This window comes from Truncatella angustata (assembly GCF_020726525.1).
Source record: "Truncatella angustata strain MPI-SDFR-AT-0073 chromosome Unknown BKA67scaffold_8, whole genome shotgun sequence".
Taxonomy (NCBI): Eukaryota; Fungi; Ascomycota; class Sordariomycetes; order Amphisphaeriales; family Sporocadaceae; genus Truncatella; species Truncatella angustata.
The window spans coordinates 1,576,770-1,597,629 of record NW_025763388.1 but is presented as its reverse complement, the minus strand read 5'-3'; the positions used below and the strand labels follow the sequence as shown (position 1 = coordinate 1,597,629).

The following is a 20,860-nucleotide window of genomic DNA, read 5'->3' as shown; positions in this document are numbered from 1 at the left end:
CGTCGAGGTTGTGCATAGGCGAGCGTATTCCTTTTCTGCTGATAGATCTATGAATGATGACAACTTCACACAATCATTTTGAGTTCGAACTTCCAATTTGAGACACCTGTCACCTCAACTCGATGACTCAAGAAACAACTACATCCCGCCGTGAATGTTTCGCGTACAGGTCGTGCTTGATAGTCTTGTAAATTTTGTGCTCAGCCACATCCTGATACTGAATATCTCGCCCCGAAGAGGCTCTAGCAACTCGGGTTCCCAAACTGCCTACCACGAGAAGACAAAGCAGCTTGCCCTGAGGTGTGTTGCACATCTACTAAGGTCTCGATACGATCCACTTGGGCCCATCATCATGGATCCATGTTCACAAGAGAGGGCTCGAATATCGAAATTGCCGAATCACATACATATACAAGCGACCAGATCCAAGCTATTTATCTTACTAGAAGCAGGTCATTTGTGATTTCCATGTGTACATCCGACTTAAGAGCTAGAGTGCATACTACAACCATTCCCAGCCGGAATACACACATAAACAATGCAATACCCCGTAGACTCTATCTCAAAACATTAGGAGCTATTTTTAATACAAAGCAACTAAGCTTTAGGTAACCTCAAAAACGCAGCTCCACCATACGTATGTACCTTGCCAGTTCGTCCAATCGCTGATTGCTGATTGGTTTCCAATGCCCATGTTCAGACTCTTGGCGGGACCGCAAGGCCCTTGGGATTCCCAGGTACAATCTAGCGTGCTAACATATCAGGTTAGCTTCCGCACCAGCTAAAGGCCGGAGGAGCATACGGAGTGCGTATAAAAGTTTCCCAAAGACCCTTTTGTTCATCTCCTAGTTCTCGAATGTTGCTCAACTAACGTTATCACTGCTATAAATCTGGAGGCCACCTCACACGTTTGATCAATGGCCCTGACGGATATCCTCCGCGGCGGCGTCGGCGGGCTCGATGGCTTGACGCTGTCCGTCATCCTGGGAGGTTCCCTCGTCGCCCTCTTGTGGCGCGTCTTCACCCTGCGTCTCGACTCCCGGGAGCCTCCCATCCTGAAGCCCGATGTCCCGGTTGTGGGACACATCATCGGGATGATTCGGGGGTCGCACGGCTACTGGCCGAAACTCTAGTAAAGACTCCCTCTCTCTCTCTCTCTCCCTCTCCCCGTCCGTCCGGAACTTGTCATGATATTGCAACCTCAGAACTCATACCCCCTTTTTTTCCCCTCATTATAGCCAGTCGAAGCCCTTGCCTGCGGCCACCCTCCCCATGCTCAATGGGAAGATGTACGTGCTCAACGACCCGGGGCTGATCAGCGCGGTGTTCCGGGCGCGCACGCTGAGCTTCGACCCGTTCCTGCTCAAGACGATCCACCACATGATCCCCATCTCGGGCGGGGCCATGGACGTCTTCCGGGCCGACGAGTTCCAGCACCGGTTCCAGAAGGTCGTCTACTCCAAGATGACGGGCGCGGACCTGCTCCGCATGAACGCCGTCGTCCTCGGCGACGTCTTCGGCCAGATCAACCGGCTGCCCGCCAACATGGAGGTCGAGGACACGTTTCTCTGGTTCCGCAGCCTGCTGACCATGTCCACGATAGTCGCGCTCGTCGGGAAGGAGCACTCCTGGAAGATGCACAGGAATGCTGGTGCTAGATTCTGGTAGGGCATGGCGGGGGTTCTTCTTGTGAGAGGTGGTAGCGTCAAGATCTTCTTTTCTAACATTTCTTTTTTTTGCTTCAGGGAATATGAGGCTTATATACACTATTTTGTGCTTGGCCCGGCCCCCTGGCTCACATGTCCATCGGCCTACGAATCACGAGCGGAGCTGCACAAAGCCCTCATCGAATGTGGTAAGTCCGAATCGTTTATCACGCCGAAAGCCACTGCATGTTTTGCTAACACTTATCACAAGAGTTGAGATCGGCCACCGACTTGCTAAGGAGGCATCAGTGTCACGGCCCACTAACATGATTCCAGACTTCTCCTCGGCCGCCCCCACCGCGCCGGACGTCAGCGCCCTCACCAAAGATGTCGTTGAGCTGCTCGACGAGCACCACTGGACGGCCTCGGACAAGGCGGCCCTCTTCATCGCCATCTTCCAGGGCGCCATCGCCAACACGGTGCCGACGGCCTACTGGTACATGATGCACATCATGTCCTCGCCCAAGCTGGTGGCCAAGCTGCGCAAGGAGCTGGCGCGGATCGCGGTGCCGGGCCCGGCGGGCCCGGACGGTAAGCGCGAGGTGCGGGTGGACCTGCGTGACCTGTCGGAGGAGAATATGCCGCTGCTGACGGCGGCGTTCCGGGAGAACCAGCGGATGATCGGCGTGGGGTCGATCAACCGGTGGGTGGTGTCGGACACGGTGGTGACGTCGGCGGCGGACCCGGGTCGGTCGTACCTGCTCCGGAAGGACAACGCGCTGCTGATCCCGCAGATGCTGAACCACATGGACGCGGCGCACTGGGGCCCGGACGTGGCCGAGTTCCGCCCCGAGAGGTTCCTGCCCGCCAAGGGCAGGGAGTTCCACGGGGAGGCGCCGGTGCCGCGCGGCGCGTTCACGCCGTTCGGCGGCGGGAAGCACCTGTGTCCCGGGCGCAACTTCGCGAGTGCGGAGAACTGGGGCACCATGATCGCGCTGCTGCTTGGGTTCGAGATGACGACGCCAGAGGGAGAGCCGCTAGAGGTCCCAGAGCGTACCATGCCGACGCCGGCGCACGCGATTGGCAGGCCTGTAGCCGGGTCGAATTTGCGTTCGAGTATAAGGAGGAGGAAAGGCTGGGAGAATGTTGTATGGAAAGTGGCAGAAGTACCTGGCAAGGATTCATAAGCTCAGCAAAACAACCTGCAAAGGTTCAACGAATTCACACTTGTAAATATCACGCATTATGCACAGCATTGTGGCAACATTAAAGTCATTCTTTGTGTATACTTTAGTAGGCGTAATATGGTAAAGCCCGTTTCGCCAAGCGCCGCTGCTAAAATATGAACCTGCATGGAATTGATAGCTGAGCACCACATTTGGCTCGTTTCCTCGTTAGTCAAGCTCGACACCATCTAATGCCTCGCTTATGAACTCCTCATGCCGACGACTCGCGTTTGGAGATTGATTCAGCTCAGGTTCTGGCGTGTCTGGTGCCGACTCCTTCGGATCAACACTGGCCCAATCTGAACCGTCATCAGCTTCACTCCTACTGCCTTCGCTGTCGGTCTCTGGGGGGGTGTGAAGACCATTGACACCCATATTTCTCTTCAGCATGCACATCTCGACTGTGATTCCTGGCCCAAACGCACAGCCAACCACGAATTCTTTGGGCTGTCCACCTGGGGCCAACACGTCCATGTCCTTCGACCGCAACTTGTCCATCACTGAGAAGATGGTGGCCGAACTAGAATTTCCATGGTTTATGTAGGTTGTATAGCTGGCACGCATATGTTCTGGAGTAATGGACATGACCCTCTCAGCTCCTGTCAATATCGTCGCTCCCCCTGGATGCATGGCCCAGTCAAAATCAGCCGCGTCTTTGTATTTGGGGCCCATGTCGGGAACATCGCGCATAAGTTCGGCAAAAGTTGGCTGGAGCGACCCGGCAGCCAGTTTCGGTACTCTAGGCGACAAAACCACTTTCCAACCTAGCGCGTCTACGTCGAAACCAAGATCATCTTCGGAGTCCGGAATGACCTTGTGCTCCCAACCTAGGAGTTCGTAGACTGGTGGAGCAGTGTTCTCCCCAATACCGTTGCTGAGCACCACAGCACTTCCGCAATCGGAGAACAAGCAGACACCGATGCGCGTCTCCTGGAGAGTATTTATGCTCTCGAGCTCGCTTCGTACCAAAGTGGTGCTGACCTCGAGTGCAAGACACAATATTCTCGCGGGTTTCCGCCTTGCAGTGTGGCCGAGGGCGAGATTCGCTGCTGTGCGCAGTGCCGCCAGACCGCCAGAGCATCCCACACCGTGTAACAAGACCTTCTCGACCTGGTGTTTCACACCCAGCTCTTTCAGGACGAAATGATCAAAGCCAGGGTTTGCGCTGTCTGTGCAAGTTGTCGCTACGAGATGTGTTATTTCTGAGAGGTCAATGCCAGCCTCTGCGATAGCTTTCCTCGAGGCCTCCACGGCCAATGGCACACCATCCGACATGAAGACACGGTGAAGCTCGCCTATCGAGGGGGCCTCTTTTTTGTTGACGAGAGGATGTTCTGATGTACCGATCGACGCGCGCGTATCGATTCCGGTATATCGATTGATCGACAAGACTTTCTTCATTCTGGCAAGGGGACACTTGTCAGTATATATGTCTTGTGAGTGCAGCACCAAAAGCTGGGTTGGGTGCTTACGCCTCGCTCTCTGGGTAGTATTTCTCTGCAAGAGTCTGCACCTCGCTTGGCCTCAGAGAATACGGTGGATACTGTGAGCCTACGCCGATGATCGAGAGGCCCAGCTCCCCAAAGCTGTCCGCTGCTGCCATGCTGAAGCGACTGTTCCTCTCGCGCTACTGGAGAGGTTCTGCGTCAAACGGCGGAACTGCTAGCCCACGGAATGGCTCAATTGACTTGTTGACAAGGTCCAGAGGTTTCCAGTCACCCCTTTGCAAGTCACGATCGGCTCGGTCCCTCTGGCTAGGTGCTGCGTCGATGGGAACAATTAAGAGAGTCTCCGTTCTTGGTTCGGCTGGAAGATGGCTTGGTTCGGCGACGGGCTGACTAGGTGGAACTGAAGCCACGCTGAGCTGCTCCAATGGCTAGGTAGGTAGAGGAGGACGGGGAGGGTTAATCAGATTAGAATAGGACAATGAGGTAGAGGGAATAGAGTTCGAAACACGAGAAGCGCGCCCCAACAATTGGTGTGGGAAACGGATACTTGCTACCCTGCGCCGGTCAGAGCCGCCACCTCGCAATGCATACCGAGGTGCGCTACGCAGTTGGCAGTAGTACATCGACACGGGAGTAGAAATGGACGCCGCCCCATTGGCAAGGTGTGCCGTCATGCCGACGACTGTGCTACGCGATTGGATGCGTAGTGGATAACGCTGTATCAGACAAGGCACGGAGCGCCTTGCCAGAAGCAGAGCTAGAACTGGGACATCATCCCATGTGTGTATGTTCAGCCTGGAAAGTCACAGCACCGCAGCTGCAATCTGTCTAGCCGGGGGGAGCCATGAAGTCAAGTTCGTGCCTGGTGCTTGCTCATGCTTGAAACGCGGACGAATGATGCGGGCCCACCAAACCTGAGAGCTTTGCCAAGTGAACAGTATGCATGTAACCTTAGGTAAGTTGAAGAGCTCCAAGGTAACTATGTACATGTAAGCTCGAGCTTGCTTGAGCTGGCAAGGTACGGTCCGAAGAATTGGGTCTCTTTTTGACGCCAAAACTTCATCTTGCCCCTCCTTCACATGCTCCCCGGCCATCATTGTCCATTTCCAGTATAAATTGTGTTCTATCTCTTCAGACTCCAGTCCCCATGTGATGCCAATTCGCATAGTCTCTATTACAATCTTCCGCTGATTTGCAAAACCTGGCCGGCTCCCGCAATTCTATTTCTCGCGTGGACCAAAGCGTCAAGGTGGATCATGAATCACCACCATCTCATTGCCCCGATTCGGACATGATACTGTCACAATTGCGTGACCATTCCTGGTTTGTGATGCGCGCACTAGTCACACACGTGCCAAACGTGTCAGTAAACTCCGTACCTGCATCCCGGTTCCGTAACCATGCTGCCATACAACCAAGACACCACAAAAAAATGGGATCATGGTACGACCAGCTAACATTTATTCGTGTCCCAATCGCTAAGGTGGAAGAATAAGGCCTCTCGAAACCAGCCCTACCACTCGCTTCATTGGCGGTCTCTAGACGGTCCGCATCATCTTGCTTGCAGCGACTCGGTACTACCATCTGAAACCCATTGCTCCAAATACGTGGGACAATTCACGTTGGCTATTGTATCTAGGATGCAAGTTCGACTCCCTTCTGCAAAAACATTGGGCACTTAAAAACATGACTCGGATTGCCAGCCAGAGGCTGCTTCCGAAAAACAAAATAGAAACAAGTCAACTGTGCATGTCAACATGTTGAATAAAGAATGCTATTAACATTCCCCATCATGATCACATACTTCCGGAAAGAAGTACACGATGCAGACCTCGAGGTAAGGCCCACAGAACTGGCACTACGTATCGGTAGCTCATGCACCGCAACAACCTTCGCAAAGCTCGCCTAGCATTTAGCAACCGGCACGTTGCCCGGCGCCGCGTACGCCTTGCCACCATTGTCCGGCTGGCCCGTCGTGCCGTAGATGCTGGTCAGGATGCTAGGGTCATTCTGCTTGTAGGCGCCAGGGAACGAGACGGTAGACTTGGGGCTGAAGTTGCCGCTGCCGCTGCCGCCGACGCGGATCTGGGCGCAGCTCATGTAGAACTGGGCGCCCATGCTCTGGGTGGCCGAGTGCAGCGCCAGGATCTCGACGCGCAGCAGGTAGTCGCCGGGGGCGACGCAGGCCGGCAGGTTGAAGTACGCCCAGCCGTTTTGGTCGATGAGGTGGTCCACGCCCCACTTCTTGGACGACGTGTCGAACGTGTCCTCCCAGATCTTGAACCAGGACTGCCCCGTCTTGGGCGCCGTCGCCGCGTTGTCCACCTTGGCCAGCCACGCCGTCACCGGCCCCTTGTGCGACTTGGCGATCGGGTTGTCCGCGTCGTTGGGGAACTGCGCGCCGCCGATCACGTGCTGGAACCACGCCCCGATCTTGTCGCCCGGGTTCGCGCTGATGACGGACGACGACGTGCTGCCCGACTGCTGGCAGACGATGTCTTGTGAGGTCACGTCGTAGACGGGGTTGTTGTTGGTCGGCGCGCGGAGGGCGACGAGGGAGCCCTGGTCTGCGCCATTCACGGACACTTTCTGCGTGGATAGATTAGAGAGAAGTTCGTCCGAGTATGTCTTGGATGGGATTGGGTTGGGCGTACCTGGAAGATGGTATGTGCGTCGGCAGTGAGGCCGAGAGCCAGAGCAATTACCGCAGAGTACTTCATCTTTGACGAATTTCGATCTGACCTGACGGATTTCGATACCAGACCGCACCACTTCCCCAGCGAAGAGTCACTGGCCTAGATTATATAGGCCCAGCAAAAGAAAAACTGCACCACGACTCCAATCCGGAGGGAGGGGCCCCTTGCGTGATCCGCGTCTATCTCATACACCATTTTAAATGATAGATTTGCTTCCGCCATCCTGCATTGCCTCCGTGTGTTCGCGACCAGGCTTGGGTTCTTTCGTTCGGCGTAGCTACGGAGCTAAAAAAGGATAAATAGCCTGACGAGCTTGGCTCCCAGGCGGATCGTATATTGTGGCATTCTTCCACGGGGCCGCTGATTGGTCCCCGGTGCTGGGTGTTTCCGAATCGGGCGATGCGTCATCTAGTTCCTGCCACCGATTGGATGCTTGGCGCGCGCGATCGCGGGATGGGGGGCTTTAGATCCAACACATGTACTGTTGCTGCTGCTGCTGCCGCTCCCCGTGAGAGAGTCCGGGGTGCATTTGTTGTAGAAACCCCCGGCGTGACTCGGAACTTGGGGCTGGGTGTTTCCGGACCATAACCCAAACAAAAAGATATAAAAAGATATAAAAATAAAAATAAAAGATAAAAACTAAATTCCATGACGGACTGGGCGGGAAAACTCAAGGTTCGTTCGTTTGGTGTCCCTGCTCCCACCCCTCGAGATGTAACTACGTTTGTGTCTTTGTGACGACAGCACAGATATCGCTATGATCGTCATGCCCTCTTTGCAGATCGCGATTAGATTGTGAGGAGGGGGGCTGTCACGCCCAATGCAGCTATATGCGAGCCTTGCCGCGTCTCACATGATATGGAAGATTTCTTGGCATGCACTGCTCCGTCGTTAAGAGATAGATTGAAAACTAATGCCTCGTTGCTATCTGTTATCTACCGGCAGTATCTTGTGATTTTGGTGCAGCCTTGCTCTCGAGCGGATGATCATCGGAAACTGTTGAAACCACCCGCGAGTATGAGGTAGGTCATGTTTTCCAACTATAGTGGCTGCAACCAAAAGTCGTGTTGCTCTATATATCACTCATTACAACCTTGATTGGAGACTTATAATTGAAAATCAGGTCGGGATGCCATGTTAGGATTGATCCGTCTGAATTATTCTCTTATTTTTGTTATCAGCTGGGGGAGGCAAGATGAGCTGACTTTGTGTGTTTTTAATATATATGGTGTCCTTATTTGGATACCCATCGAGACACTCCATAGCTCTCGATATGCATCTAAACTCAAGGTATTGGAAATGAAGCACGTAAGTTTGTCACTTTTCCTTGTCGTTCATCATGTTCTAGATTGCACCCCTAACGCCAGTTGAATGCACCGACGCTATAATCCCCGACGCCTACCCATCGTGACCGTCTTGCAAAGCCCCCGTTTCATCTGGGCGCGAACAAGTTACGACACCCCAGCAGCGTTACCCAGGGTGCCACTGCCCCTGCTGCTGAAAATGCTCATAATTCCAAAACCAACATAGAACAAGGCTAATGGGTAAGCGACCAACCCACGCATCCCGCTCATACGACCAACGGCACAGAACATGCCACTGGCGCTTGTGGTGCACCAGACGATGGCGGCGCTGGTCAGGATGTAACCAATACTGCCGTCCATGGGGATGGCAATGCCCACCAAGCTCGTCAGGACGAGAGGCAGAAGGCAGTAGCCCAATACACTGGCACTCTTGGGGAAGCTCAAGGTGCTGCTCATGTGCCCCTTGCCGTCGTCATGGGCAGACTGGTCGTATCCACCGGGATATTGCGGTGTGGCATGGGCGGGCGTGGGGGAGGAGGGGCCGTCGGGAGTCATTAGCGACAGGATGGTGTGTAGAGCGACGGTGCCCATGAGGGCGAGACCGTAGATGTATCCGAAGTGGACCTTCCCGCTGAAGAGCAGGAAGAAGCCAAACAGGGCGAAGAAGAGCATGGGTCCTGCGAGGTCGGAGTCGTCCATAAGATGCTGATCGATGCGGGAGAAGGGGTTCAGGACGGCGAGTGTCTGCAACGATGGTAGCTGTCAGCGGTCTGTGTCTCGCGGGGCATGCGTCGCAGTGGGCGAGGCAAACGTACCTTCTTGTGGATGTGGTCAAAGTTGACGCCGAGCTCCTCGAGCAGTGGTGGCTCGTTCTCGTATCCCTCTGTAGAAAAGGCAGCAAGCCAGCCGGTCCTCAGGCCACCTTGTCCGTCGCCCATACGTCCACTGACCCCGGGTGCGGCCTGGCCGCCGAAGCCACCGTAGCTTGGGCTTGCACCGCCGTAGCCGTATCCCGACTGTGCTGCAGGGGCGTGGCTCTGAATGCCCGGGGAGTAAGTGGAAGGGTAGAATTGCAGGTTCTGGGCGGCTGCACCACCTCCATAGTTGGTCTGCGGAGGAGCGCCGTAGTATTGTGACATTGTGCTGGCTGTTTGACTGAAGGAAACTGGCGAGGTGTGATGTAATGGGGATGGATGGATGGATGGATGGTTGAGAGAGGGTGGGTTGTCTGGGGACGGCTTGCGCCTAGAGAGAAAAGAGGCCGGATGCGCGATGTGGAAGCAGAAGGGTGCGTCGGTTGTGTGATTTTACAGTATTGCCGACTGTTTGGTTATTCGAGAGGACGTCGGTGTCGTGGCGTGCTGTTGTTGTGCCGTGTCGCAAAAGCAGCAACAAATCTGTCCCCTTCACACGTTGGAAAATAGCGGCCTGGGTTCCAATTGAGGTCGGGGATCCAATTCAATCCAGTCCCATCCAGTATGCTACTTGTAGACTAGGTTAACCTAGGTTAGTACACTACGGTTGCAGTGCAGTGCAGCAGGCAGCTTTGATGAGAGAACAATTATGTAAGTTAGTTACTGCATGTATGTTACGGATCAACATGGGTATTCCAAAAAGCAACAGCTCACGCACTCCTGACACTTTACTCCAGTACAGCATAACTCTAGGGCAGGAGGTACCAAGGAAAGAGGGGAGGCCTGTGCGTGGGCTGCGCACCATGTACATACAATTACAGTATGTACCACTAACCTAACGTAAACCAGCTAACTCGAGCAAGTTAGCTCTCAATCTCACAGCTCACTTCACACTTTCCGCTGTCGGTGCTTGAGATTTTCCAGCCGACCAAAAATTCCAAAGTTCCGTTTGCCGACCGGCCATGGCGCTGGTGCAATTGTCCAGAAAGTCGCCCATCATTTGCAAGGAGGCGATCCCGAGCCCACCATACACATTCAATCAACAACTTCCTGACCTCTCGTGCACCACAAGCCAAGACACACAACGGTGCCAACCCATCTTGCAACCTGCCCCATCAGACTACTTCCTAGACGACTTTATTGTCTGTTCTCTAGGTCCATCGGCGCAATGGTATGCCTCGACCCACCCGCCCGCAATCCGTCTTTCGCGAACACATACACACGCATGAGGGACAACTATCGTGATCGTTAAGAGGCTGACATCTCCTCAGGCTTACCGTCTAATTACCCAAGTCGTCTTCATCGGCGCCCGAACCTTCGGCCGCGCCTTTGCCCAGGCATACAAGCAAGCGCAAGCATCATCACAATATCAGCGCGCCCAGGCCAAGCTCGACCCCAATGCCGCCAACGCCCGTGCCAGTCTCAGCGGCGGCATGACCCTCGACGAGGCATGCAAGATCCTCAACGTCAAGCCCCCCCAGGGCGGCAAGGCCAACATGGAGGACGTCATGGAGCGCTTCAAGAAGCTATTCGACGCCAACAACCCGGAAAACGGCGGCAGTTTTTACCTGCAAAGTAAGGTCCTGAGGGCCAGAGAACGAATCGAGGCCGAGGTGAAACCCACCATGGAGAAGGCCGCCCAGGAGGCGGAGATACAGGAAGGGTTCAAGCCCAAGGTGTACAAGGACCGGTAGTCTTGCCAACTTGGGGGGGCCCGAGAAAACACCAAACCCGGCGGGGCCTCTATTTTCTTCTTCGTGACGGCACCCGGGTGGAACCCCGAATCGGGGACGACAACATCAACCTCATATACAACACCATCTTCACTCGACTTGGCATGGCCTGGCGTTACGGCATGGACGTTCATGACTTTTTTATATCATTTTATTGTTCTGGTTAGACGAAAACTTGGAGCATTTGTACAATTACATATGTATATCAGAATAAGGCCACTCAGAAGGCGCCAAACTACTCGAGTGGCGAAAAATACACCATCATCTAGTGGTGACAATACTGGCTCGCCCCGCAAATCCGATCTAGAGAGACATCCGTTCAGCCAGTTCTAAGTAACTATTGGCATTTTAACTTGAGCAAGTCCTTCATGATCGTCACGCTCTCCAGCACCGGCGGTGCCGATAGTGATCTCATGCCACTGATTAGATCCTGGCAGCTCCACGGGACTATGCGTCATTGACTGCCTGTTGTGGTCCAGTTCAGCAGGCTTGTCGTGAGCTGGCAGTTCCGCTGTCTGCCGTTCAGGATGCATTTCCGCCCTCCACTTGCCGCCGAGATACCGCTTCCAAATAGAGCTCGATGCATCGAGCTCTTGCGCATTGCCATCAGGGGCCCACAGGACCGTTCTTCTCCTTCGCCGGACCTTCCAAACCCAAGCGGTCACCGCTATCATTAACAATAGCATTCCGACAGTCAAACCAACTCCTATACCTATTCTAGCCTCCAGGCTCACTCCCGATGGAGCCCCAGCAGCATTCGTAGATGTAGTCCCAGTAGCATTCGCGGACAGAGCCCCAGTAACATTCGTATATGATCCTTCATTATTATAGTTGGACATCACAGACGACGCCTGCGCTTGAAGTGCTCGACGCCGAGAGGACACGTCATCGGGGAAAAGGCTCAAGTCCTCAGTCCGCCAGATCATGGCGATGGCCATGTGTGTGGCTACAACGCTGGAAACTCGAGTCAGGGTATCGGCCGAGGTGACAGCAGGCGCTACCAGAACATCCGTCGCCAGCGAAACCAAGGACGAACAGCCTCTAAAGTCCCAGAGAAAGCCACTATGACAGGGCGTCAATACGTGCTGCGGAACCTCGACGGCCCCCGTGTCAGCAGTGAACTTACCTCTGGCAGCAAATATCCGTGTAGACGCCCTCATGGAGAAGGACACTGACTGATGTCATGAAGCCCGCACACATGCCCGGGCTCAGAGTGTTGGTTAGGAATGGCCAGCAAGTACCATATAGGCGATCATATCCTCCGCTTGATATCTCGGGCGTCTGGGTGTAAATATTGGTGTAATAGCGGCCACTACAAAACGAAGGCGGGAAGAAAGTCGTGGTCAAAGGTAAGGTAGTCGAAGCATCGAGGGTCCTTGTTGAAGTTGAAGTAATGGTCACCACCACAGCAGAGCCATCCTTGGAAACCGTGGTTTCTATCGCGACGGCGAACGTCGTTGCTGATGCGCCGGCAGGTATTGTTTGTTCCCCATTTGCTGAAGCTTGACTCGTAACTTCCTCGCCTTGTGATGTGGACGGTCCAGCACCGCTAGTAATAATCGGTCCCCAGGGACTATGTGATGACCACCGCCCGAAGCTGCCTGTAATCGGTAGTACCCACGTAACTTGTGACGAAGGCGATGCGACGATGGTAGTCGATACCACGGAAATAATAGTTGTCATCTTAAGCACAGATCTCAACTCCCTTATGCAACAGTGGGTTGGATTCTTCTTGTCGTCTGGTCCTGTCTGGGTGTCTTCCTGGCGCTCAGACTCATCAGGTCAACTACCAGGGCCAAGATAGTCAAGGCGCTCACTCTACTGTACCTAGAAACGATTGCTCGGAGCCAAACGAGTCAGACCAGACGAAGAAAAGTCAGACTGTGAGCAGAAGGACAGGATTCTGAGACCGCACGTTCTCCAACATTCGACACACACAATTTGCTACGATTGGCCACCCTGCCTCGACTACATTGCATGATTCCATCCCCGGGTGGTATTGACATGCATGTTTCTGCCAAGACTTTGACACTTCGTGAGGCCTGATTGGTGGCCTGTCAATCAATTATGATTCGCGTGGCTATGGGTAGAGCCTTATGGAGTCAAGCTTGGTCGTCTTCATGAAAATTGGCAGCAAAAGATAAATCGAGCATCGCCTTGAGGTCTCTTGTCGGCACATTCTTGTTTTCATGTCTCCTGGTGCGACTGTGGTTGAAGGAGCCTCTTCGAAGTACGGGACTTGGGAGTAGCGACAGCAAAGGCACGACAATAGAGCAAATACCGCGGTCTCCATCAACGCTATGTTTTGTGCGACATGCAGTTGCAAGAAGGGTAGGTAGCATGCAGATCCGCTCGAGCTGACCCAATGCACATTGGCCTTCTACTCACTGATTGGCATACAGCGCTGCAAGCTATTGGTTCTCTGCTTAATACCCAATCAGAGGATACATGTAACATGTCATGAATCTCTTTTGTCGTCGCAGTGTCTCGATGGTTTCGAGGATAGCGATGGCTCGATGTCGATCTTAGTCTTTTTCTATTGAGGTACCTGTTATTATTGCCTAAAATCGTGCGTCGATGGTGTCAAACAAGGACAGGTCAGTAAGCACAACGAGTTACTTTGGCCTATGCTCCGTGGCGCAAATGAGAAAATTGGGCATGAAATGGGATCATACAGGCCAAAAGAAGCATAAAGACTTTTTCTGTTCATATTGTTGCACTGTTGCGTTGTTGACTGAGGTTTTATCCGCACCAAAACTACACGTGCCATCGATGCCCAAAGTCGACATGAAAACTTTGCAGTCGAAATGAGGCCATTGAACGAGCATTTGGGTTGCACTGGCGTCACGGCATGGACGTTCATGAATTTATTTACTATTGTTCTGATCAGACGATGACTTGAAGCATCTGTACAATTACGTAGGCTTATCAGAACAAAGCCATCCAGAAGGTACAAAACTGCTGATTCAATGAAATCAACATCACCATTTAATGATGATCATTTCGACTTATGGTGTACAGGACTTCGACATCCTTTTCACCCACCAAAGCTTGGGGTTGAAAGTAGTGTAATACTTGCAACTATGATCGTTGTTGCAACACTCCGTGCATTGTAGTCTTCCCCATTAGATTTGAGCACAAACCATTGCCCAGTCGCAAGAGCCATTGTGCTGATCATTGTACTACTTCGTTGAACTCGATTTCGACGCTCATTTTTAACCAGTCCGAGACACTCCGGCCATCCTAGGCGCTTACCTGTATTTCATATAGTCAGTAATGTCCTCATAGATTGGCGCACTGGACTGGAAAATGGTCACTGATAATGCATACCCGGCCTACCTGTCACAAATGTCTTTTACTCATCCTGTCTTAGTTCTTTACCATGTTGGGACATAGGTCAACCATGCCTACAGAACTCAATCCAGAACCTAGTGACACTCGGCCTGATGATCTTGAGTCTTTTCACGATTGTTCTCAGCAGACCTGCTGAGAGCATTAGCTGTATTTTCACGCCAGCGATCTGCTACGGGCAGCTCCACGCAAGTTTGCAGCGTCGGTAAACCAAAATGCTGTAGTTAGATGGGCTCCTTGTGAGCTGGTAACTCTGCGATTCGGTTGTTTAACTCTACTCTCCACTTGCCACCAAGTAGCCGCTTCCAGATAGAAGTCGTGGCTTCTAATTCCTGTGTATTACTGCGCATCGTCCGAGGCATTCGCCATCTCTGTCTCATCTTCCAACAGCAAGCCACAATTAGCATCATCAATAGTACTATACCCATTGCGACTCCAACCCCAATCCCGATCTTTGCCCCCTGGATTAAGGTCGGAGATGATGTAGATGTGTACCCTGTGACGTTTTTCGAACCTACGCCGGTGGACGTGGAGGTCGGAGATGTAGAGGTTGGGACTGAAAAGGGTGGGAATGTAAAGGGCCATCTAAAGGTTGGGAATATATTAGCCAACGTTTCACGCCGTCTAGATACCACATCTTCGGGGAATCGACTCAGAAGTTCGATCCGCCATTGCATAATCATCGCCTGCGTGTGTGGCGACAACGCTAGAGACGCGAGTATGATTATCTGCTGTCGTGATATTGGGTGTCACTAGAGCGTATGTAACGATCGAAAATACAAAAGTGCAATCCTCGAGATCCTACGAAAAACCACCAAAGCGGTGATTGGACACTTATTATTAGCATTTGCCATAGGCGTACCTACCTCTGGTAGTATACGTCGGTGATAACGCTATCTTCGAATATGATACTTACATATTCCATAGGGCCCACTCACATGGCCGGCGAGTATACAGTCACTGGGGGCGGAACTGTGGACGAAACTGGTAGACAAAGACGATACATATGATCCAGTGTACCGCTCGAAATCCCGGTCTTAACATCTGCAGTTATGGTGTAATGACGGTCCTCGTACGACGAAGGCAAAATGATGGTATCGAGTAACTGCTCCACTACGTTTCCAGTAAATGAAAATGTCAAAGTTTGCGTCGGAATGTCCATGGCCACCTTCATGGTTCCAGCTGTGGCATTTGGGATAGTGTGAATAATTCTACGCTTCACGGCAGGTTTTGACTCTAGTTCGGGCACGGAAGTGGTCGTTGCACCAGTTGGTGATTGTGTTGTCGTATTTTTTTGACGCCATGACGAGGGTAACATTCAAGGCTCAAGTAAAAACCGACAGAAAGCCGTGATATCAGTTGTTGACTTGAGTCACGCGCTCGTGGAACAAAAATCCGCCGTGTTTTGTTCGCCGGGCGGAGTCGCAGTATGTTCTATGAGGATCAAAAGCTGGGGCATGAGGGGTCATAGTCTTCACAAAATGATATACCACGATGCCTGGACTGGAGATACACAAGGCCCCGTCAAAGAGATTGACACGCTGCTGGTTCCATCTATGCAGCTGCCGAGCAGCGCTTGGGCGCGTAATACCGGCTGTGCACTCAAATCATTGGTGCAGATGAGAAGCAACTGTCTCTCCGACATGTATCACGACATCTGTCAAAGACAGACTGTGCGTGAGTTGAGCAACTACCCGGCTAGTGGGGACAAGGTGAACGAGCCTTGAACATATGGCTCCGGGTGAAAAGGTCAGGACAAGTCGTGCCGTAGGCTTTTTAGGGTTGGGCGTTCGCGTCAGAATGCTCCAGTCATCATAAAGGTCTACGAGGTGATACATGGTATATCCCGGCTGGAAGCCATACCCAGATGTTCATCGTTGAAGAATCAAACCTAGATTCCCGTCAGGTTTTTACCAAGTATCGTGGTTATAGACTGGCAGTCATCATATTATTGGTTACCGTACAGTCGCCAACACCAGTGCAACTTCGAAAACAGCCGAAACAATGCTGTGATAGTTGAACAATCATCCCGTGAAGACTCCTGCCAGAAGGGATGACAAGGACGAAATTATGCAGTAGCGTACTGCAGAAAGCATGCATGAATGCGTGGAAGCCACATGTCCCAAGTAAACGGTGCCAGCCGCAGGAGACAAGTTGACGGGAAAACTGTGTTGTCAAATTATGGAAATTGCATAAACGCTCAGGTTGCAATGGCGTTATCACAAGCTTATCGGGAAATGCGGGGGCTGCAAGGCCAGATCAAGCCCTTGATTGGGACAGGGCGGCTGGCTAGCTCCCTCTTCCACCACGCGCGATTTTGGACACCGCCAGACCACATCGACTTGACCGAATACTGTCCAGAATTGCCCGTGTAGTATCAGCTAGTTAGTTCCGTGCCAGTCCGAAGACATCCAGGAAACGTCTATGATGGATCCCAATTTGGACAGCAACCTGGATCCCAGCTTGACTGGCCATATTGATCCCACCATCAACGATCATGGCCTGCAGGATCTCCAGGTCCCAGTCCCAGTCCCAGTCCCAGTCCCAGCTCCGGTGCCAGTCTCAGCGGACATACCGCCTTATGAGCCACGCCAGCTCGCAGGCAATCGACGCGCTGGTATCAGGTACAAGGCCTACAGCCCAGAGGATTTCGAGAAGGCCATGCGTGCAGTCAGGGAAGAGGGCATGTCACTGCGCAAGGCCTCCATGACATACCACGTGCCAAAAACGACATTGGCAGAAAAGCTTGGAGACCAATGTCCCCCTCTACCAGCGTTGCAGGCCCAGCGTAAGAACAGGATCGCCACACGCTATACCTGGACGGAGTCTGATATGGAGCAAGCTGTCACAGCAGTTGCCGCTGGTACGCATGCCTCCGACGCTGCGAGACAGTTCGGTGTGCCCTACAGCAATCTGAACTCAAGAACAAGGGGTCGCCCACCCCGAGAACTGAAGGCAGACCTGGCGCGCCTCACCCTGAAGCAGGAAAACTTGTTGGTCGACTGGGCGCATGCACAATGCGAGCTAGGCTTCCCGCCCTCGAAGGATCAGATCTACGATTTGGCATCCAAGGTTTTGGAGAAGGGCACACCGGGTCAGAAATTGGGAAAGCAATGGGTTGGGCATTGGCTGCGCAGACATCCGCACATCACTGCGACCGATTGGGCTCCCAAGGCCAAGTGGGAGAAGAAGATACCCAAACCCTTCGATCCAAACGATTATGCAAACGCTTCCTTCACCGACCAATCTTTCGTCCCGGAACCAAACGACATGATGGGAGAGCCTGCACCCGAAATGGTCGACAACAATGCCAATGGAGATTTGTTGGTCACGGAGTCGGGATTAGGCGAGGTCGCCAGTCTCATGATTCAAACTTGAACTCGGGTTTCATTCTCGGCCTACCGTAATTCCGACGGACAAAGTGCGACGATGGTTTGGTGGACGGATCGTGATTACGAATGACTTTTTCAGAGCATTGATACCCTTGGCAATTAAAGACGTCTTTTCCTTGTTGTGATTTAGCGGATATGCACAAGGCGCGCGTACGGCGCATAAGCTCCAGATTTGTGATCAGATGCCTGCATTCTATCCAAGGACTCGGCAAAAGATTTATCCCCGACACCGAACATCTGCAGGCATATTCATATTTTAACTGCCCCCTTTACATAGGTGTTGACAAGGTTGGTGGTTGTAGCATGAATCCAGAAAGTCACCACCTGGTTTGCCTGGCTAGGGCAGTTTTATTACACATCAATACGGAGTAGAAAGTATACTTGCGTCTAAATACTTTCTATTGACAGTATGGCACAATCGCCATCATGTCAACTTGTGGAGCGCCAAGCAATGCTTTTGCCGTTTTGCGAAGCCGTGAAGCTTCTCTTTCAAATCTGACTACAAAGCACCATTTTATGGTTTTGACCGTCTCATCAAAAGACCGATAGCTAATAGCATCGCCTCGGCTTGTCTGCAGTTCAGCTTGGCGAGAGTGACTCGGACATGGACCTGATAGGTTCCCACAAGCTCGTCGCCATTCGAAATGAGCACTGGACCGCCTGGCAGCTCCACCTGGCTTGACCGAAACCCCTTGCCGATAAAGTCGAGAACGACACCAGTCGCCATGGCGCTCGATAGCTTCCTTGTGAAGATGCGGGGATGGTCTCGACAAGTCGGAACGGTACTCAACTCTGAACCCTCCCCCAAATTCCGGGGAATTGGGGAGAAAAGCGGGCCCGACGTCGGGGGTGGGAACGCCAGCTTGCTTATTGGCTCTCATGGGGTCTCAAGGGCTCTCAAAGGACAGGAAAACAGCCAACTAAGCAAGCCCGCGTTGCATGGGTTTCTCCGGAGAGCCAATCCTATGCTACATGATGATGAAAAAGGATTAGCACTGCGTCAAAGAGGTAGGAGAATGCTGACAAGACAACAGTGGGTCAGCCACCCTCGCGGATGTTGATCCTATCATTTGCCATGAGGCTTGGCTAACAGTAGCATTCCGCAGATTCCGTGCGCGATTCCATTATTAAACTTCCCCAGCGCCGCGTGTACTTATATATTTCGATTGCCGTCCTCACTGTTAGAGGATATGTTCTTCGTCTCGCTCGAAACTGCAAAACGGCCAGTGCAACTCTTGTGTACATTTTGGGTCTCAACCTTGCTCCTATGACTTTTCATGGTTTGATTAACCAGCGGGATCTGCCAAAAAAAATTCAAAAAGAAGACAATCTGCTTACGCTTTCTGTTTGAACCCTTTTGTCGCCGAAGTCCCAGTTCAATTCTGCCATTATCCACAAACACCGAGATCCTACCTCCTTTGTCCCTGTGTATTACCCGCGCTGTACCATGTCTTCCAAGGAAGTCTTTCGTAGCGACAGCGATGGACAGACAGAACACACCGAGGTGAAAGATCTCCATAGCGCTGCCGAGCGCGGTGTGGCCGCAACAGATCGGTAGGATGGTACTTGCGAATTCCATTGCATCTCGCGAAACTAACCAACAATCAGATATGGCGTGTCACTCGTACAGTTCGATCCAGTACTGGAGGCGAAGCTGAGGAAAAAGATCGACTGGGCGATCCTGCCCATCATCGCCCTCCTCTACCTATTCTGCTTCATAGATCGCGCTAATCTCGGTAAGTCACTCGCCTAATGACGTGCTCGAGTCTTTGAAAGCTGATGGCCATTTCAGGCAATGCGAAGATCGTGGGTTTGGAAAAAGACCTGCACATGACTGGTGCATATGACTACAACCAACTGGCTTCCATCTTCTATATTGCTTACATCGTTTTCGAAATCCCTAGCAATCTCGCTTGCAAATGGATGGGGCCTGGTTGGTTCATCCCACTTCTCGTCTTGGGATTTGGGGCCATGTCATTAGCTTTCGCCTATGTCCAAGACCTGCCACAAGCATGCGCCGTGCGCTTTCTTCTTGGAATGTTCGAGTCGGGAGTCATGCCTGGAATGTCGTACTATCTGTCGCGATGGTAAGTCAACCACTATGACTCCTCGATTACAACTGCTCACGAGTCACACAGGTACCGAAGGTCCGAGTTCACCTTTAGAGTCGCAGTCTTTGTTGTTATGGCGCCATTGGCAGGTGCGTTTGGTGGGCTCCTTGCCTCGGGTATTACTAGCATGACCAATATTGGAGGACTGCACAGCTGGAGAATGATTTTTTTCGTTGAAGGCATCATCACGATCGGTCTGTCCGCTATTGCTGTTGTAATCCTGACAGACCGACCCGAGACCGCCAGGTGGCTCACTCAGGAGGAGAAGGATCTTGCTATCGCCAGAGTCAAGTCAGAACGCATTGCCCAGACTAGTGTGCTTGACACCTTTTCGTATCAGAAGGTCTGGCTCGGCATTTGGAATCCTGTCGTGCTGGCCACTGCTTGGGTGTTCCTCCTTGACAACATTACCGTTCAGGGCCTGGCGTTTTTCTTACCCACCATTATCGCTGGCATCTTCCCGTCTGCGCGGGGATACTCGGTTGTGCAACAACAACTTTTGACGGTCCCTCCATACATTGTTGGAGCGTTCATCACGCTCATCATTCCATACATCTCATGGAAGCAGGACAAGCGGCAGAAGTTCCTCATCATTGCCGCCCCTCCAGTTATGATTGGCTACATCATTTACCTGGCTACGCCCAATGGCACGGCCAGATACGTCGCCACGTTCGTCATTACCGCAGCCTTTGCCCTTGGCCCCATGACCAACGCCCAGGCGGCCATCCAGACATCGAGTGACACCTCTCGCAGCGTGGCGCTTGCCGTCAATATGCTCTTCGGTAACATCGGCGGCCTGATCGCTACCTGGAGTTATATTGGTTGGGACAAGCCAGACTACAGGATCGGCAACGGTCTCAACTTTGCCGCATCTAGTCTCATCCTAGTCTCGGCAACTCTGGCGTACTTCTGGATGCGCCGCGATAACAAGAAGAGGGACAGCAAGGATATTGACGCGGAGCTTAGTGGACTGACCGAGGAGCAGATTGAGAATTTGGAGTGGAAGCACCCGGCTTGGAGATGGAAGCCGTAAATATAC

At 52.6% G+C, this 20,860-nt stretch overlaps 8 protein-coding genes across 8 annotated transcripts; 4 read left to right on the top strand and 4 right to left on the bottom strand.

Annotated features, from left to right (window-relative positions):
• Positions 1 to 716: 716 nt before the first annotated feature.
• BKA67DRAFT_694787 (cytochrome P450) lies at positions 717 to 2,833 on the top strand (the record flags this gene model as incomplete). Its single annotated transcript, XM_046109280.1, has 4 exons — positions 717 to 1,132; positions 1,239 to 1,664; positions 1,746 to 1,855; positions 1,920 to 2,833. Exons 1-4 carry the CDS (start codon positions 918 to 920, stop codon positions 2,831 to 2,833), a joined length of 1,665 nt encoding a protein of 554 aa, XP_045954297.1. The 5' UTR covers positions 717 to 917.
• A 207-nt stretch (positions 2,834 to 3,040) lies between these two features.
• Positions 3,041 to 4,475, bottom strand: BKA67DRAFT_523326 (thiolase-like protein; the record flags this gene model as incomplete). Its single annotated transcript, XM_046098453.1, has 2 exons — positions 3,041 to 4,274; positions 4,345 to 4,475. 2 exons carry the CDS (start codon positions 4,473 to 4,475, stop codon positions 3,041 to 3,043), a joined length of 1,365 nt encoding a protein of 454 aa, XP_045954296.1.
• Positions 4,476 to 6,225: 1,750 nt separating this feature from the next.
• Positions 6,226 to 7,040, bottom strand: BKA67DRAFT_662543 (glycoside hydrolase; the record flags this gene model as incomplete). The annotated part of the gene is made up of 2 exons (XM_046108021.1): positions 6,226 to 6,909; positions 6,975 to 7,040. 2 exons carry the CDS (start codon positions 7,038 to 7,040, stop codon positions 6,226 to 6,228), a joined length of 750 nt encoding a protein of 249 aa, XP_045954295.1.
• A 1,387-nt stretch (positions 7,041 to 8,427) lies between these two features.
• BKA67DRAFT_397938 (uncharacterized protein) lies at positions 8,428 to 9,647 on the bottom strand. Its single transcript, XM_046096664.1, has 2 exons — positions 9,136 to 9,647; positions 8,428 to 9,064 (listed from the first exon to the last, which is right to left on the bottom strand). The coding sequence occupies exons 1-2, from the start codon at positions 9,457 to 9,459 to the stop codon at positions 8,468 to 8,470; spliced, it is 921 nt and encodes a 306-aa protein (XP_045954294.1). The 5' UTR covers positions 9,460 to 9,647; the 3' UTR covers positions 8,428 to 8,467.
• A 514-nt stretch (positions 9,648 to 10,161) lies between these two features.
• Positions 10,162 to 11,112, top strand: BKA67DRAFT_397911 (mitochondrial import inner membrane translocase subunit tim-16). Its single transcript, XM_046096663.1, has 2 exons — positions 10,162 to 10,405; positions 10,506 to 11,112. Exons 1-2 carry the CDS (start codon positions 10,403 to 10,405, stop codon positions 10,926 to 10,928), a joined length of 426 nt encoding a protein of 141 aa, XP_045954293.1. The 5' UTR covers positions 10,162 to 10,402; the 3' UTR covers positions 10,929 to 11,112.
• Positions 11,113 to 11,296: 184 nt separating this feature from the next.
• BKA67DRAFT_662540 (uncharacterized protein) lies at positions 11,297 to 12,650 on the bottom strand (the record flags this gene model as incomplete). The annotated part of the gene is made up of 2 exons (XM_046108020.1): positions 11,297 to 12,029; positions 12,094 to 12,650. The coding sequence occupies 2 exons, from the start codon at positions 12,648 to 12,650 to the stop codon at positions 11,297 to 11,299; spliced, it is 1,290 nt and encodes a 429-aa protein (XP_045954292.1).
• A 3,872-nt stretch (positions 12,651 to 16,522) lies between these two features.
• On the top strand, positions 16,523 to 16,858 carry BKA67DRAFT_578538 (uncharacterized protein). The gene has a single exon (XM_046103701.1). It carries the CDS (start codon positions 16,529 to 16,531, stop codon positions 16,691 to 16,693), a length of 165 nt encoding a protein of 54 aa, XP_045954291.1. The 5' UTR covers positions 16,523 to 16,528; the 3' UTR covers positions 16,694 to 16,858.
• A 2,299-nt stretch (positions 16,859 to 19,157) lies between these two features.
• On the top strand, positions 19,158 to 20,854 carry BKA67DRAFT_523446 (major facilitator superfamily domain-containing protein; the record flags this gene model as incomplete). Its single annotated transcript, XM_046098470.1, has 4 exons — positions 19,158 to 19,264; positions 19,319 to 19,446; positions 19,503 to 19,797; positions 19,849 to 20,854. The coding sequence occupies 4 exons, from the start codon at positions 19,158 to 19,160 to the stop codon at positions 20,852 to 20,854; spliced, it is 1,536 nt and encodes a 511-aa protein (XP_045954290.1).
• Between the last annotated feature and the right edge of the window lie 6 nt (positions 20,855 to 20,860).